Source organism: Dendrobium catenatum, unplaced genomic scaffold (assembly GCF_001605985.2).
Source record: "Dendrobium catenatum unplaced genomic scaffold, ASM160598v2 fragScaff_scaffold_943, whole genome shotgun sequence".
NCBI classification, from domain to species: Eukaryota; Viridiplantae; Streptophyta; class Magnoliopsida; order Asparagales; family Orchidaceae; genus Dendrobium; species Dendrobium catenatum.
In genome coordinates this window covers 140,485-156,973 of record NW_021319405.1, presented here as the reverse complement: position 1 = coordinate 156,973, position 16,489 = coordinate 140,485, and the positions used below count along the sequence as shown (strand labels likewise).

Sequence of the window (16,489 nt, the reverse complement as noted above, 5' to 3'; positions counted from 1 at the left end):
CTGCAGGGGTAATGGAGCAGAACCAGCAGATGTATTGGAGCAGTCTTACTCTTTGTACGTTTGATTCCTTCTAGCTTTGATCTGTTGCTCATTACTTTATCACATCTGGACGTTGATTATTAACTAACTTTGTCTTTGTAATTATGAAGGCTTCGAAAGCTTTTACCTCTCTAAGGGGCTATTTAGTAGCAGGATTTAGGCCAGATTTGAGGCAAATTAGAGCAAAATCTAGCCAAATGGCCTAAAATGCAAAACCAATTTTCACGGTAAATGAAAGCTATGGTAGACGAAAAATTACCCATTTTTGTGGCAAATCCCGGATTTCCAAAATCCTTTGATTCAGCAGATTTTACACTCTATTGGTGCGAGAGGTAAGAAGAATTCGCTCATTTCAGGATTTAATGCTCATAGCCAAACAGTCGCATAAGATTTAACAAGATATATCATGAATGTTACTAAACATTTTTCAAGATTTAACCCGCATGATTTCGTAAATTTGGATTTAGATGATTTATGAAATCCTACTTGATACGTCCTCAAAAAATTATCTTGATCAGGCACGAATCTCGATGCAAAATCAAATTGGAAACTTCCAAAATTAAAATTGGGACCATCCGAACTCCGATTTCAGTAAACTTACAGTCAAACTAAATGTCTCGGAAATACAAACCCAACGACATCAAATTTGACTCAATTCGAGCCCAAATAAGTCCAAATAAAGGACCCAAAGCACTATTGGAAGGTTCAAAACACAATTTGGATTACTAAACGGTTTCCGAACAATACGTAGTTATAATCGAATCGAGCGGGTCGACGAGAGAGATCCAACGAGCCCATGATCACCAAATTCCGACATCACTAAGACATTCAAATGTCCATCAAATGGTCCATGATTAAGGGATTCAACATCGGCAATCCATCCAACCACTCCCCCTTTACCCTTGATCTCTCACTTATTTACATGTCACGTCACTCCAGAAATCTATAAATAGACCCCCTCATTCCTCTTGAGAGGGGATACATGATCAAAGCGAGAAGAGAAGGAAGAGAAGGAAGAAGCTCCTCCTCGACCAATGCTGAAGTCTTGCCGGACCACCACTTGAGGCCCTCACATTCGTCGAACCAACACTTGAGGCCCGGACTTCCACCGGACCACCGCCTGACGTCGTTGCTCCGCCGGAGCACCACTTGAGGCCCTGTGCTCCACCAGGCCACCGCATAACGACGGAGTTTCACCTGACCACCGCCTAACATTGTTGCTCCGTCAGACCACCACTTGAGGCCCTCTCCTCCGCCGAACCACCGCCTGATGTCGGAGTTCAGCCGGACCACCACTTAAGAGCCTGAGCTCCGTCGGACCACAGCCTAACGTCGTTGCTCCACCGGACCACCACTTGAGGCCCTCCTCCGTTGACCACCACCTGACGTCGGAGTTTCGCATGGCCACCACTTAAGGGCCTAAGCTCCGCCGGACCACCGCCTAATGTCATTGCTCCGCCGAACCACCTCTTGAAGCGCTCTCCTCAGTCGAACCACCGCCTAATGCCAGAGTTCTGTTAGACCACCACTTAAGGGCCTGAGCTCCACCGGACCACCACCTAACGTCATTGCTCCGCTGGACCACCACTTTAAGCCCTCTCTTTCACCGAACCACCACCTGACGCCGGATTTCTACCGGACCACCACTTAAGGGCCTGAGCTCCGCCGGACCACCGCTTAACTTCGTTGCTCCGCCAGACCACCACTTCAGGCCCTTTCATCCACCGAATCACCACGTGACGCCAGAGTTTTGCCGGACCACCACTTAAGGGCCTGAGCTCTATCGGACCACCGCCTAATGCCATTGCTCCGCCGGACCACCACTTGAAGCCCCTCTCCTCCACCGAACCACCATCTAACGCTGGAGTTCCGCCGGACCACCACTTAAGGGCCTAAGCTCCGTCAGACCACCACCTATCGTCGTTGCTCCGCCGGACCACCAATTGAAGGCCTCACCTTCGTCAGACCACCGCTTGACGTCGTTGCTCCGCCGGACCACCACTTGAAGCCCTCACCTTCGTTGGACAGCCGCTTGACATCGTTGCTACGCCGGACCCCCACCTAAGGCCCGGACTCCCGCCGGACCACCACCTGAGGCCTGGACTTCCACCGGACCACCACTTGACACCTGGACTTTTACCGGATCATCATTTGAGGCCCGGACTTCTGTCGAACCACCACTTGAGGCCCGTAGTTCTATCAAAGTATGGCCCTAAGACAATGGTCTTTCTGACCCCTATCTTCTACCGAATACAATTCTTCCGGCTTCCGTCACCTACTATGGTCCTTCCGACCTCCATCACCATAACGGTCTTTCTGACCCCTGTCTTCTGCCGATTATAGTCCTTCTGACCTCCGTCGCCTACTATGATCCTTCCGATCTCCATCACCAACCAACGGTCTTTCTGACCCCAGTCTCCTACCAACTATGATCTTTCGGACCTCTTTCCTGTTGACAACGGTCCTTCTGACATCAATCACCTATACTATGGTCCTTCCGACCTCCATCACCAGACAAGGGTCTTTCTGACCTCTATCCTAGCAACTATGGTCGTGTCAACCAAACAAACATGTCTATATTGTAATTCCCACCATGTAATTTACTCTATATGATGTACATTTGTACCATCAAGCCAAGACATTCTCCCAAGGAAGGGCCTCATTTGTAATCGACTGCAAATACTAGTCGATTCATTCAAACTAGACCAGGCCCCATGATTTTTCCCCCTTTTTAATGGTTTCCACGTACAAACTCTGGTATATTTTATGAATGTTACACCCTCTCTCTATCTGCTTGTGTACTGGTTCTTCGTACAACGCTAAGACATTAAACTATATATTTCTCTACTGCTACGAACACTCCATGACGCAACACTACTTAAATGAAATCCTAGGTGCTACCAAACAACCCTAAGCTTGGCTGGTCTTCTCCCTTCTCTTCTTTTGTTTTGTCTTTCGTACTAATTAAGTTATCTATAATAATATTAATTTTTAAATAATTATAGAAGTACTTGCACCGATGGGTTAGAAACAGGCTTATAAATCAGAGAAAACTGAGAAAATGCAGAGAGAAGAAATGGACGGAGAATATGGGATTGGGAGATTTGGCGGATCCATGCGAGTTGAGAGCGTCCAGGCTTTGGCCGCTCGACAGAGAGAAGAGATTCCGGCGAGATACATAAGGCCGGAGATGGAGGAAGAGCAACTGCTCCTCGCCGGCGACAGCGAGGCCATTCCGTTCATTGACTTCAGCAAGCTCGTTGACCCTGACTTCTCTGAGGAGGAAGCTGCCAAACTCCATTTAGCCTGTGCTGAATGGGGTTTTTTTCAGGTTTTTTTTTTTTTCTTTTATCCATGAGTCTTCAAAAGATTTTATTTTTTTAAAAATAAGCTTGTTTAGTTAATTAGATCGTCAGATCAAATCTTTGGAGTTTTAATACTGAGTAGCTGAAATATTATTAATACAAAAAATTATTAATTATTGAAGTATGAATTTTGATCTTGTTCGATTCCCCCTTTATATTATTTTAACAAAGAAAAATTTGTGAACTATTATTATTTTTTATTAATGAAGATTAATTGCTTAAAGCTTTGCAAATACAACAAATTTATTTTAATATTTTTATATTAATATTTTATTTGAAATTTGATATATAATATTATTATAATTAGATTTTCTGTTAAGATTTATATGATTTATCATCTCAATCATATATTATTTCATATGATAAAAAATGATTTTTAATTCCAAATAACATATCTTCTTAAAATAGAATTATGAAATATTTATATAATTAATAAAAATTATTATATTTAAATTAATTAAAAAAAATAATTGTTTTAAACAAATATTATTAATCTTATAATATTGTTTATCATTCGAAATAATTCTAAATCTTCTTTATTTGAAAATGATATTTCGATTAATTTTGATAAAGACTTAACGATTTCAAATTTGAAACTTGAAACTCTTAATTATAAATCTTCATATAACAAATGATATAACATTTTCTATATTAAATATTCTAGCTAAAACTTATTTTAAATTCATCAATATAAATCTTATATTTAGATAAAAATATTAATAATCATTTTTAAATCATTAATTTGCGCACCTTTACATTTTTTTTTTGGCTCAGCCTACTCCTCCGAGCTGATAAAACTGTTTACAAAGAAATATATTAGATTAAATTTATTTTAATTTTCTTATATTCAAAGATCTCCACATGGCATGTAATTATGTGAATTTATTTGTAAACAATTTTCTCATTTTGTTTTTTCATTGCATATTTATTTACATGTTGACATTATTTTTATTTATAGAAAGAGGACAAAAGTGTAATTTGCCTGTGTCACCAAAACCTGATACAGATTGTCCTCCAATAGACTTAGAAATAGTTAGATTTATGATGTATAGAAAGAGTTTACATTGCACTAATTTTAAAGAAAATTTAAAAGTTTTCTAGCCTATTCTCATATAATTTATATTAATTATGATATCATGACATAATTTTTTCATTCCAGATAGATTAATAAAATTTGACATCTAATAATAATAATAATAATAATAATAATAATAATAAAAGTAATAATAATAATATTTATTATTATTTGTTGCGAGTTAGAACATTTGCGGTTGTAGAGATATAAAGAGCTTAAGGTCTTAGCTTTGAACGAAGATCCATCACACATACATATAAAAGAAGAGTGGTGCAAGAGTTATAAGAGATACCAAGATTTTTACTTGGAAAACCCTGAAAAGGGGAAAAATCACGGGGCCTAGCCCAGTTAAAATGATTCTATCAGTATTTGTAATCGACTATAATTGATGCCCTTCCTTGGAGGGAAGATATTGGCTTAATATAAAAAATATACATCATATAGAGCACATTATATGGTAGGAGTTATGGTGATATGAGAATTGTTCACAAGGGAGTGTTGGCATGTTCATTTGCTCGGAAGGACTGTAGTTGGGCGACAGCGGTCGGATGGATCGTAGTTGGGCGATAGTGGTTGGAGGGCGTGAAGTTGGCAGGCGACAGAGGTTGGAGAGAGCTTAGTCGACGGGCGATGATGGTTGGAGAGACAATTAGCAGCAGGTGATAGAGGTCAAAGGGAATGTGAAAATAAGTGATGAAAGTTTGAGGGACTATCGACCGTGGGTGACGGAGGTCAAAGAGACCGTAGTCGGCGGGCCGTAATGGTCAGATGGACCATAGTCAGTGGTTGATAAAGGTCAAAAGGACTGTAGGGTGACGGTGGTTGGAGGGACCGTAGTCGGCGGGCGACTGTGGTCTGTAGGAGACAGAGGTTGGAGGGATCATAGTAAGCGCGTGATGGAGGTCGGAGGGACCATAGTCAATGGGTGATGGAGGTGACCGTAGTTGGTGGGTTACGATGGTTGGAGGGACCGTAATCGACTAAGACGGTGGTCAGAGGGCTGCTAGTCAGCGAGCGATAGTGGTCGGAGGGATCGTTGTCAGTAGGCAATGGTGGTTAGAGGGTTTGTAGTAGGTGGGCGACGGGGCTCAGAGGGGCTATGGTTGGCAGGAGATAGAGGTTGGAGGGGATATAGTCGACAATAATGAAGTTCAGAGGGATTGTAGTTAGTTAGTAACCAAGGTCAGAGGAGCCACAGTCGATGGGAAATGGTGGTCAGAGTGATCATGGTCGGCGGGCGATGGAGGTCCGAGGAATTGTAGTCGGCGGGTGACAGAGGTCAAAGGGATCGTAGTCGACTGGGGATGGAGGTCGAAGGTTCCTTTGTCAGTAGGCGACCAAGGTTGGTGGGTCCATAGTTAATAGGCGATGGAGGTACTAGGGATAGTATTCGGTGGGCGATGGTTATTAGAGGGACCGTAGTCAGTTATGATGGTGGTCAGAGGGATCATAGTCAATGGGCGACGATGGTCGGAGAGACTGTGGTTGGCGTACAAATGAGTTTGGGGGGACTATAGTCGATGGGTGACGGTGATCGGAGGGATCATAGTTGGACGAGGGTGGTCGGAGGTAGGGGTATCAATATGGGTTTTTGGGTCAGGTTCACATTCAACTTATCCAACTTGAACCTGATTGGATTAGAAAATAGGTCAGAAATTCTAACCCAGACTTGATCCGCCAAGTTGACTTGACCTTACCCACTAACCTGGGTTCTAAGCAGGACATCAAGCTAGCAAGGGCGAGTGGGCGAGCTTAGGTATGAAGTGTGCGACTCGCATAGGCAAGGGTTAGGCACTAGCTGTGCAATGCTAGTGCGAGCGGAGCATTGTTGGGTGTGACATTAGCACAGTGCGAGTATGTGGTGCGAGAGTGAGTGCAGGTGTTAGAAACAACTAGAGCACGATTGATGTATGGGCCAGGTGCGGGTGCGAGTGTAAGCACGTGGCTGGAAGCAACACGAGCATAGTTACTGTGCGGACTGGGTGCGGGTGCAAAATCAGGAAGAGAATAATCCAACCATCATGCACCCATGTTGTATTTGGGTCACCTTCAGTTTTCCATGTCAACCTGAACATAACTCTATTTTAGAAATGAGTTAGAATCTTTAACTCAAACCAGGCCTGTCTGACAAATAGGTTGACCCAGACCCAAAATTTTTTAGGTCGGGTCAAGTATTGACACCCCTAGTGGGAGGGAGACATGACGGTGTTGGATGGATGAAGGTTTGACAATGATGGCTAGTGGGTTTAACAACGGTGGCTGGATGGCTAGGAATCATTGTGTTGATATAGTTACTATTTAGTTTTGCTTCTTTGATATTCTTGCAACTTGTATACTTTTGATGATTTCAAATATTATTATTATGATTATTATTTTTCCTAACATATTTTTGGACGAATTATTTTACTCTTGCGTGTACTAACATTTCATAGAAATCAAACTCTAGATTGTTGAAGACTTCACATCAAGATCAGTTTAGAGTTTATTGTAAATTGAAGTCTACATTTTCATTTTATTAAGTCTGAGAGAGTGTGATTGTAATTGAGTGACTGAGTACACACACACTGGGGGAGAGTGTATAAAATTCATATTTTTGAATTGATCGTACAATACAAAACTATTTCGTACGGGGTAATCTGGTCAGATATTTTCCCAATGAGCAATGGAGCGAACAGAAATGAGCAAAAATTTTTTTTTAAGTAAAAGATCATACGGACGATATTTTTCATTCACACCAGGACGATGCCCTCTAGATCGTCCTCAAACGAAGATCGTACGGATGATATTTTTTGTTTGTACTAGGACAATGTCCTCTGGTTCGTCCTTGAACGAAGTTCATACGGATGATATTTTTTGTTCATACTAGGACGATGCTCTCTGGATCATCATCGAACGAAGATCATATGGATGATATTTTTTATTTGTATTGGGACGATGTCCTTGTTTGTCCTCATACGAAGATCGTACTGATAATATTTTTGTTCGTATCGAGACGATGGGCTCTAGTTCGACCTCGACAAAGTTCGTACGGATGATATTTTTTGATCGTATCGGGACGATGGGCTCTAGACTATCTTCATTCATTTCGTCCTGACGGTTCGTACATAATAACTTTGAAAATTTTTTCTGTTTGTACCGGATGATGATCAGGTACGAAATGATTTCATACCGATTCACAATGAGTTCGTACACAACAGTATTTGTATTATTTGTACGTATGAAAATACGATCATACGGTACAATCGTGTGGATAGTCAATTTTGAAAATTTTAATTTTCTGGACGGTTTTTCGTGTCTTTTCTATAAAAAGTTCACTAAAAACTGTCAATTAATCTTTTTGTCATTGGGTCTTCGTGATTGGTAAATGGCAATTAAAGGTGAGAGTTCTAGAGAGATTTCTTCCTAGTGGAGCCTGAAGGGTTCACAAGGTTACTCAAGGGTAAGGATATTTGTGCGTAATTTTTATTTTCTTCACTCTTTCTCTTGTCTTTCTAGATTGCTCATGTGAAGATATTTCAAGAAGCTAGATCCGGTTCTCTGTCGACACTTGAAAAATGTGAACAACCGAAGGTTCTCTGCTTACAGTTGGAGGGTGTGAAAGGAAAAATGTTCTCTGCCTACACTTAGAGGGTGTAAAAGGACGAAGGTTCTCTGCCTACACTTGGAGGTTGTGAAAGGATGAAGGTTCTCTGCCTACACCCGGAGGGTGTAAAAGGACGAAGGTTCTCTACCTACACTTGGAGGGTGTGAAAGGACGAAGGTTATCTGCCTACACTTGGAGAGTGTGAACAACCGACGGTTCTTTGCCGACACTTAGAGGGTGTAAAAGGACGACGGTTCTCTACCGCACCGGGTATTAGTGGAATAGAGTTTTGTGAAGGCTTCTCCGCCTTGCTATAGGGGCAAAAGGAGAGACACTCTTGGTAATAGTTCAATACCTGAAGTGGGAGACTTCAAGAAGTGGATGTAAGTCGTGTTTGACCGAACCACTATAAACCTTTATGTCTTTTTTTATTTCTGCTACATTTTTAATTTCTGCAAGTTTATTTTTCTGTGGTTGAGAAATTGTTTTAAAATTTTAAACTCAACTTGCTACAAATCTTTAATCAGTTTCTTACTTTTTTAAATCTAAGAAGTTTCAATTCTTTAAATTACCAATTCAACCCCCCTCTTGGTTAGCATTGGGACATTAGTTTAGGTTTAACAACCTATTCTAGATTCAACAAGTTACAACACGTTGGTGGTGGTGTCAAGGTGTAGCTCCATGATTCTTCAAGCCATATAGCTTTCTTGATCTCTAACCGAAGGTCCTAGCTTCCAATGGTTTAAGCTCCCTTTTATATGGGAAGGGGGGATTTATTTATAGATTTTTTAGAGTAGCATGCTCCATAAATATGAAAAAAATCAATGGCAAATTCGGAGTGCTCCATCGAAATGCCCATATCGATTCCTTCAATCATATGGTGATAATGTAGAATTAAGTGCCTTAATTATGTCAGAATTAAGCGATCTTAGACTCGTTGGATTTGTCTTATCGAGCCACTCGATTTGATTATAAGCATGCCAAATTTGAAGATATTTTAATAATTCAATTTATACTTTGAAGCTTTCAAATATGCTTTGGTCCCTTGATTTGGACCCATTTTGGCTCATATTAAACTGATTTTGGTGTCACTGGGTCCGTCTCCTTGAGATATTCAATTTGACCAGAAGTTTCCTGAACTTTGAGTTTTGATGGTCCTGAATTTAATCTTGGAAGTTGTGAAGTTGAATATGGCTTGAGATTTATGCATGATTAAGACAATTTGGTGATGTATCATTATTATTATTTCAAAATATTGACTATTAAAATACAAATTTGAGAATTTAAAGTGAAGATAGTGATAATATATTTCAAAATCTTATCGATAAAGTCAATACTAAATTAACTTTATTACATGATGATGTTAGGGCATGAAGTATAAATATACTCTAATAAAAAGAGTCGGTTGGCTATGTATGCCACACATATCTTTAAATGATGGGCGTTGTATGGTTATAAAGACATATGGCTGATATAATTTATGGATGGTATAGGGTTGGCTTGCTTGGCTAATCCTTTTTTAAAAAATAGTAATAATAAATAAATATACTGCTTTTTTTATTTCAAAAAATAATAAAAATTATAAAATATACGAGAAAAAGTCATGATATTAAAAATCAATCATTTAGCCACAAATTATTTTCATGATGGAGCTCTCATTAATTGATCTCATACCAAACTCTCTTTATCGACAAGGGAGTAGGTGAGTGAATTATTGCCTTATTGGCCTATGTAATAGTGCTGTGTATGAGGCTTGAATATTTTTTTTGGGGGCGTTAGGATCAATTCTTTTTATTTTTTATTTTTTATTTAGTTTTGTTAGTATTCAATTAGTGCCATTATTTTTGTTTACTTATGATTACTTAATAAATCAATTGAATATATTTAAATACTTTCATAAATATTTGATTGATAAATTAATAAATTTAAATAGCTTATTGTTCATTTATTTATGATCATAAATAATATTTAAAGCTTGTGAATCAACTCGAGATAATATAGAAGAAGATAGTTTGTGAAAGTTTATTTTGTATTTGTTAGTATTTGATCAAATTTGTAATTAGTTTCTTTTTCTTGATTTCAGTTTTAGTGAGCTGGTCTAGTCTCTTTTATAGAAATGGATTTATAAATAGCGGGCTTCTTTTTGTTTCTGTGGGAGGGGAAAAAATAAAAATTTGTTCTATTTTCTCTCCAAAATCTATGAGTACTCTCCCTTCTCCCTCTCTCTTGTGATGCAGCCATTCACGAAGCTTATCTTCCTCAAGAATTCACAAAAGTATTATACATTTTGTATAATATGTATAGATACATGATAACATAAGAAAAAATGTGTAATAACAACAATAATAAATAGCAATTTGATGTAGAGATAATAAATGAAGAAAATACAAAAGATAAGCTAATTATTTTTTCCCCAATATGTCCCCTTAAGGCATAGTCTTGTGAGAGAATAGTAATCTTGATATGAAATCAATTGAGGGGTGTATGAGACAGTGGCTTAGTCAATTCATAGGCAAGCTGGTCATTAGAGGAAACATGAGAGTCATGAATTTCTTAATTTTGCATTTTTTTCCTAATGAAATGAAAGTTAAGAGTTATATGCTTCACGTATGAGTGGAATATAAGATTGACACAAATGTAGGTAGCACTCATATTATCACAATAGACTGCGGGCATTGAGTTCATAAAAAATATATTATGATGAATAAATTTCAGCCGTGGTGGAGGTAATAACAAGATATTCAATTTCAGTGGAAGAATGAACATACGCCCACTATTTCCTAGAGTTTAAGGAGATATGATTATGAAAAAAATAGCATAGGTATTTGTGGAGTTTCACTTGACAATATTACTTGCTTAATCCATATCAAAGTATCCATTTAGTGACATCTAAGAAATTGCTCATGATGTATGATTGCAATAAGATTTTGAATAATTATTTTGGTAGCAATCTACTGAGTAGCTCTAGGCCGATGCATGAATTGGGAGAGTTTGTTGACAATGAACGCAACATCCAATCTTATTAGAGAGAAGTATTGGAGGTTTCCAACGATGGAGTCATATTCAATGGCGTTAGTGATGATGATGCAATCAAGGATAATAGGTGTATGATTTGTAGACATTGGGGTGGTCACCCTATTTGCATTGGATACTAGTTCATTTTAAGAGAACTTTTTATGTATTTGCATTAACACATAAACAAACCTTGAGTAGAGGGAACGATTTTAACACCAAGGAAATATGAGATGTTTCTAAGATCTTTGATAGAAAAATTTTCAACAAGTTGATGTATGACTTATTGAAGAAAGCTGTTATCACTCTCTATGAGAATAATGTCATTGACATACACTAAAATATATAATGTACAGGGTTTTCGGTAATAGATAAATAATGATGCATCTAACTTTACATTAAGAATGTCAAATATTAGTATTTGGTCCAATTATAATTAGTTTTGTTTTCTTGATTTCATTTTTAGTAAGCTGGTCTAGTCTCGTTTAAAGAAATGGACCAATAAATAGAAGGCATTTTATTTGTGTTAGTAGGTGAGGTGAAGGAATACAATTCTATTTTTGTTTTCTTCCCAACATGGTGAGCTATCTCCCTTTCTCCGGCTCTGCCTCTACTTTGCCTTTCTCTCGATGCAAGCTGTAAGAATTTGCCAAAAGGGTGCTGCTATTTTTTGGTCAAGCCAAAGAGTAGGGTCATAATGCCCCATTATTTAATTTACTCTATGCATCCCCCCATTACATGTGCTATAATAGTGGCCAAGTGAACAACTGCAATGGATCTGCCAGAGCGGGATGTACTAAATGAGTAACACAGTGCAGTTTAAGTGTCAACAGACAATGTTATGCACTTAGCCACTATTATAGCATATGTAATGGGAGGATGCGTAGAGTAAATTAGATTCTAGGGCGTTACAAAGGCTATTGGTCTAGGAATGGGGATAAGGCCAGGTGGTGACCGATGCCAATGAGAGCAAGGTGTTGTTGCTAAAGAAACAAGACGAACATGAGGTGGAGCTTGGTCAGGACAACAAGATTCAATTCAAGATCTCCTCCTTCCAAGGTGTTTTCACAACACCACAAGATAGAAGAATGCAACTAAGATGTTGATTACATGCATGAGGAGCTCTTTTGAATCTATAAAGAGCTCATTGTAGATAACATGGATGAGTAGGATTACTTTAATCATGAAATTCCAAATGTTGGATTATGAAAACATCACCAATGAGATAGAAATGAAGGAAGACATTATTGACATTTGGTTGTTTGAGTGATAAACATTTTGAGAAAGCAATACTTAGAATGTGTTAAATAGTTATTTTCATGATGACATGGATGAATGTTTCAAGATAGTCAATCTCAAGGTATTGATAAAAGCCTTTGGCTACAAGATGGGCCTTCTAATTTAAGGAGTAAAGATGTGTATGGTGTGGACATTCAAAAGGAAACCACCAGCTGTAGAGTGTAGAGGGGTATACGATCACTCCACCCCGAGGGATAGAGATGATTGTAAGCCTCCGCGCTCCTCGCAAATGGGTCAATGGAAGGGAAAATTAGATTGTACATATAACTAACCATTGACGATAGAGTCTCTCTCCAGTGCACCCCGATTGGTAGTAATATATATGACCTGGTCATAATAATGGGTTTCCCCCCACCCGATACATCAGCTTGAGTGGGGGTTTATTTGATGGTGGAGTTCCGTTCCCATGGGCGCAAGCCACCGTGGTTAATTAGGCTCGAGAAAACTCTCGATTAAAGATCCGACGTACATTATTCTTCCTAGACAAGGGATTGGTATACAAAGGGGGACTAAGAAGCTCCTACTCAAAGGGAAAGAAGGGCTCAAGTGAGCTTAGTCGACATGCACGTCTCAAACTAACATCCAGAGGGACTAAAGCACTGAGGAGAAAGTGGAGAAAAGAAAATCATGCACTCAAAGCATCTAGAGAGAAAGGATCAAAATGGCGTCATTTATGTGACGTGGATAAGTAGGATTTATAGTCCATGAAGAAAAGAAACTTACCCACTTTTTAGGCATACTATGAGATACCCAGTATAGTAGCCTCGAATCCTAGATTTAAGGTAGGTTTAGTGTTCTACTCAACACTAACACCCGTGTCCTAACTAATGCACTTGGGCTTATATCCTGCCTGAAAAGGAAAGTCAGCTAACCACCTAGATGCGTAAAATCCATGTTATTAGGTCTTTATAAAAGATGAGTAGGTAGTTTAGTTTTTGGAAGTAGGACTAATGTCTAGAGAGTTTCCTAATTAGACTTATATAGGATAAATGCTCCTAAAGCTAATGCAATTAAAAATTTAGTTTAATTAGTTTCTAATCCAAAGCATGCTAATCAAAATGTCTAAATCTTGAATGCTTAGAATTTTAAAAATAGGCTTAGATAAAAATATATATTAAAAAAAAACTAAGCTTCTCAAAGTCCGGCATCTCATCCTCATAGGCCAGATTATCTAAATTCTACTCGCAGGTGAAGAAGTGTCTTATAATAAGGAGAAAGAGAGATGCATTAATATGCATGCGACCCCGAACGATTCTGATAATTCTTTAGGTTGTTAAGTTTCTATGTTATTTAATTCTTAAAATTTTAGAATTTGTTTATGAGTAAAAAAATAATTTTATCTTAGATAGCCTAGCAAAAATAGGCCAAGCACATGCAAGAAAAGAAACCTAGAAAACATGTAATTTCTTATGCACAATCAATGTAAACACATCAATATAAATCAACCAAACACAGAAAAGTAAAGTCCAAAGTTAAGGGCAAGTGCCGTATAAATACAACCTAGGGTCTGCAAAAAAGTAATAGTGGCTAGGCTCCACCGACAACATCCTAAATTCTAATCCTAATGAATGACGCAAGTCTTAAAAGCCATACATTTCATCTTCAAGTCTGTCTTTGAGTGGATCATCTTTCTCCGGATCATCTCCCTTCGGATCGTCTCCTTCGGGCTCTATCTGGTTCGTCCTCTGGAAGGTTACCCAAATGACTAAGAAATTCCCTTTAAACGGCCTTTCTTATTCTCTTTGGATACAAAGTGTTTAAAATGTTGGAATTTTAAAGACTTTCACAACTCAATAAAATAAATTACATTACATTATAAAAAGAAAGATTTAGACCCAGACTCATGCATGATTATCCTAATAAAACACCCAAGCAATTCATACATCACATCCAAGCAATTTATATACGTGCAGAAAAGTAAACACGCTTGGCCACGCTTTTTTAATTTTAAAGGGGGTTAGGCAGTCTCTAGAGCATCTACATAAAAATTTGTTAGCATTTAAAGCTTAATTATTAATCCCCATTTATTTTAGTGCTACATGAGCTTGACCACCTGCATAAGATTGAGTTGGCATAAAAGCGGCCTAGCCCATGGGCTTTCTAACACAATAGCAACAACATAATAAATGTATAGAAAATGTAATAAAGCAAACTTAATCATAGCACAACAGAGCAAAGAAAATCAATCAATTACTCGTGCCACACACAGAGCATCACAACACAGGAAGCAGGGAAAATAAACACTGGCCCTAATCATAGAGCTGGAAGTGGTACCCTAGCAAACATATATGTGTGTAGTAGGCTTGCGTGGCTTCAAATAGGTCTTATATCATGGCACTTATTTCAAGTTTTTTTAAATTCTAATTTATTGAAGGTCTGAAAAGGAAACTTTACTTAAAGTTCAAATATTAATAAATTGAGATTCATTTTAGTTAACTTTAATTTATGGATTAATTTTAATGCTTAGGGTAGTGATATTTAAAGTTCAAATACATTAGCCAATTTTGAAAAGTCTCAGGTCTTCCTATATGCTAGGCTGAGGGGGTCCAAAAGGTCACTATTGGAAACGAGCTAGATTTGGGGGTCCTAACATTTTAATTAAAAATTAGGCTTTAAGGAGAGTAATTAGGCTTGAAGTTTACTGGATTTAGAATTTTTTAGGGCAAGTTATGAATTTTAGAAGATTCAGGGCCATTAGGGAATTATCGAAATTGTTTAATAAGGGGGGTTTTAGGGGTTTTGATCCAATTCAACTTCAAAACTCTTAGAATCACCCCCAAAGGTCCAAAATTTCCTAAATAAGTGTTCCCAAGTGTTTGGGTAAAATTTGGAATTTTTAATAATTTTTAACAATTTAATTAAGGGAAAAAAGTAATTTTTAGTTAAAATTAAATTAAGGCTCAAATTAAAGTCCAATTAAGAGGCCCTAGTTATCTATGGTTAAGAGTTCAATTATAAAGAGTTTGAGCTATTATAAGTAGTTTTTTTAATTAAAAAGGATTTATTACAATTTTTTGAAGTTATTAGAGTCTTATTAATGGGTTAAATTATGATTTATTAATTAAGAGGTTTATCGGGCCCTAAAATTTCCTAGAAAATTCTGCGAGGTTTGGAATGTCACTAAGTTTAAATGTTAAAAGTTCCATATCAATCGGGGATCTATCTTAGCTCGTAAAATTTTTCTAAGTTTACTAAACTAGTCCTTAATTATTATCCTTAGGGTATTACTACGTTGAGTGAGAATAAATTGAGTTTTAGACTAACCCTTGAAGTAACATGCAGGGAGTACATAAATAAAATAAACACACCAATCCCTATGATCTAGGAGGGCCTAAACTAATTGCTCATACGTTCTACACATGCAAGAGATGATAAAACAGTAATTGAGCATGCTTTACGATGCAATTAGTGGATGATTGGAATTTAACTACCCACTAATCTTCTCCCCCATGAATGCTTTTCATAAGTATAATCAATGTTTAAAATTTCATGAAATTGATCTCCCGAAATTAGGAAATTTAAAATATTTAATTTTAAAATAATTTAAAATACATATATTAAATAATTTAAATTTAGAAATTAATGTAATTCAAAGTAATCCAATGTTCATACTCATGGGAGATCAATTGGTCACCCAAACGAGGCTTCAAAAGAGATTTGAAATAATTTTTTAATTTCAAAATAATTAATATATTAATTATTTAAATAAACATTAAATAATCAACAAATTAAATAATATAGAAAATATGATAGAAACATAAGTTTTGAAACCTGAAAATATTTTTAAATACAAATTCATATTTTTCTGAAAAATACGAGGTATTATATGCTAAAATCCGATTTGAAATGAATTTACGATGAATTATTGAAGTTGAATCTATTTAAAAATGATTCTTAAATAATTTAAAATAATTACTATTTAAAAATAATCATTAAGTTAAAATAAATTAATTATTAAAGTTTCTAAAATTATAATAATTTAAAATAACTTTAATTAAACAAAATTATTTAAATCTAATTTAATTAAATAGTAATTTAAATATTCAAATATAAATAATCAATAAAAGAAAATACTTTAAATGATAATTATTTAATAAATAATATAAATAAATTATA

General features: G+C 37.0%; 1 protein-coding gene and 1 non-coding gene across 2 annotated transcripts in view; both read left to right on the top strand.

Annotated features, from left to right (window-relative positions):
• The first annotated feature begins 3,100 nt into the window (after nt 1-3,100).
• The window catches only part of LOC110092338 (S-norcoclaurine synthase 1-like), a 20,084-nt gene continuing 6,695 nt past the window's right edge, over nt 3,101-16,489 (top strand). The window contains exon 1 of the mRNA XM_020816844.2: nt 3,101-3,370. Within this exon, the coding sequence (XP_020672503.1) occupies nt 3,101-3,370 (270 nt within the window). The remainder of the gene's footprint in view (nt 3,371-16,489) is intronic.
• LOC114580320 lies at nt 9,456-9,581 on the top strand. The gene has a single exon (XR_003701681.1). It is a non-coding gene; the product is annotated as a U11 spliceosomal RNA (small nuclear RNA).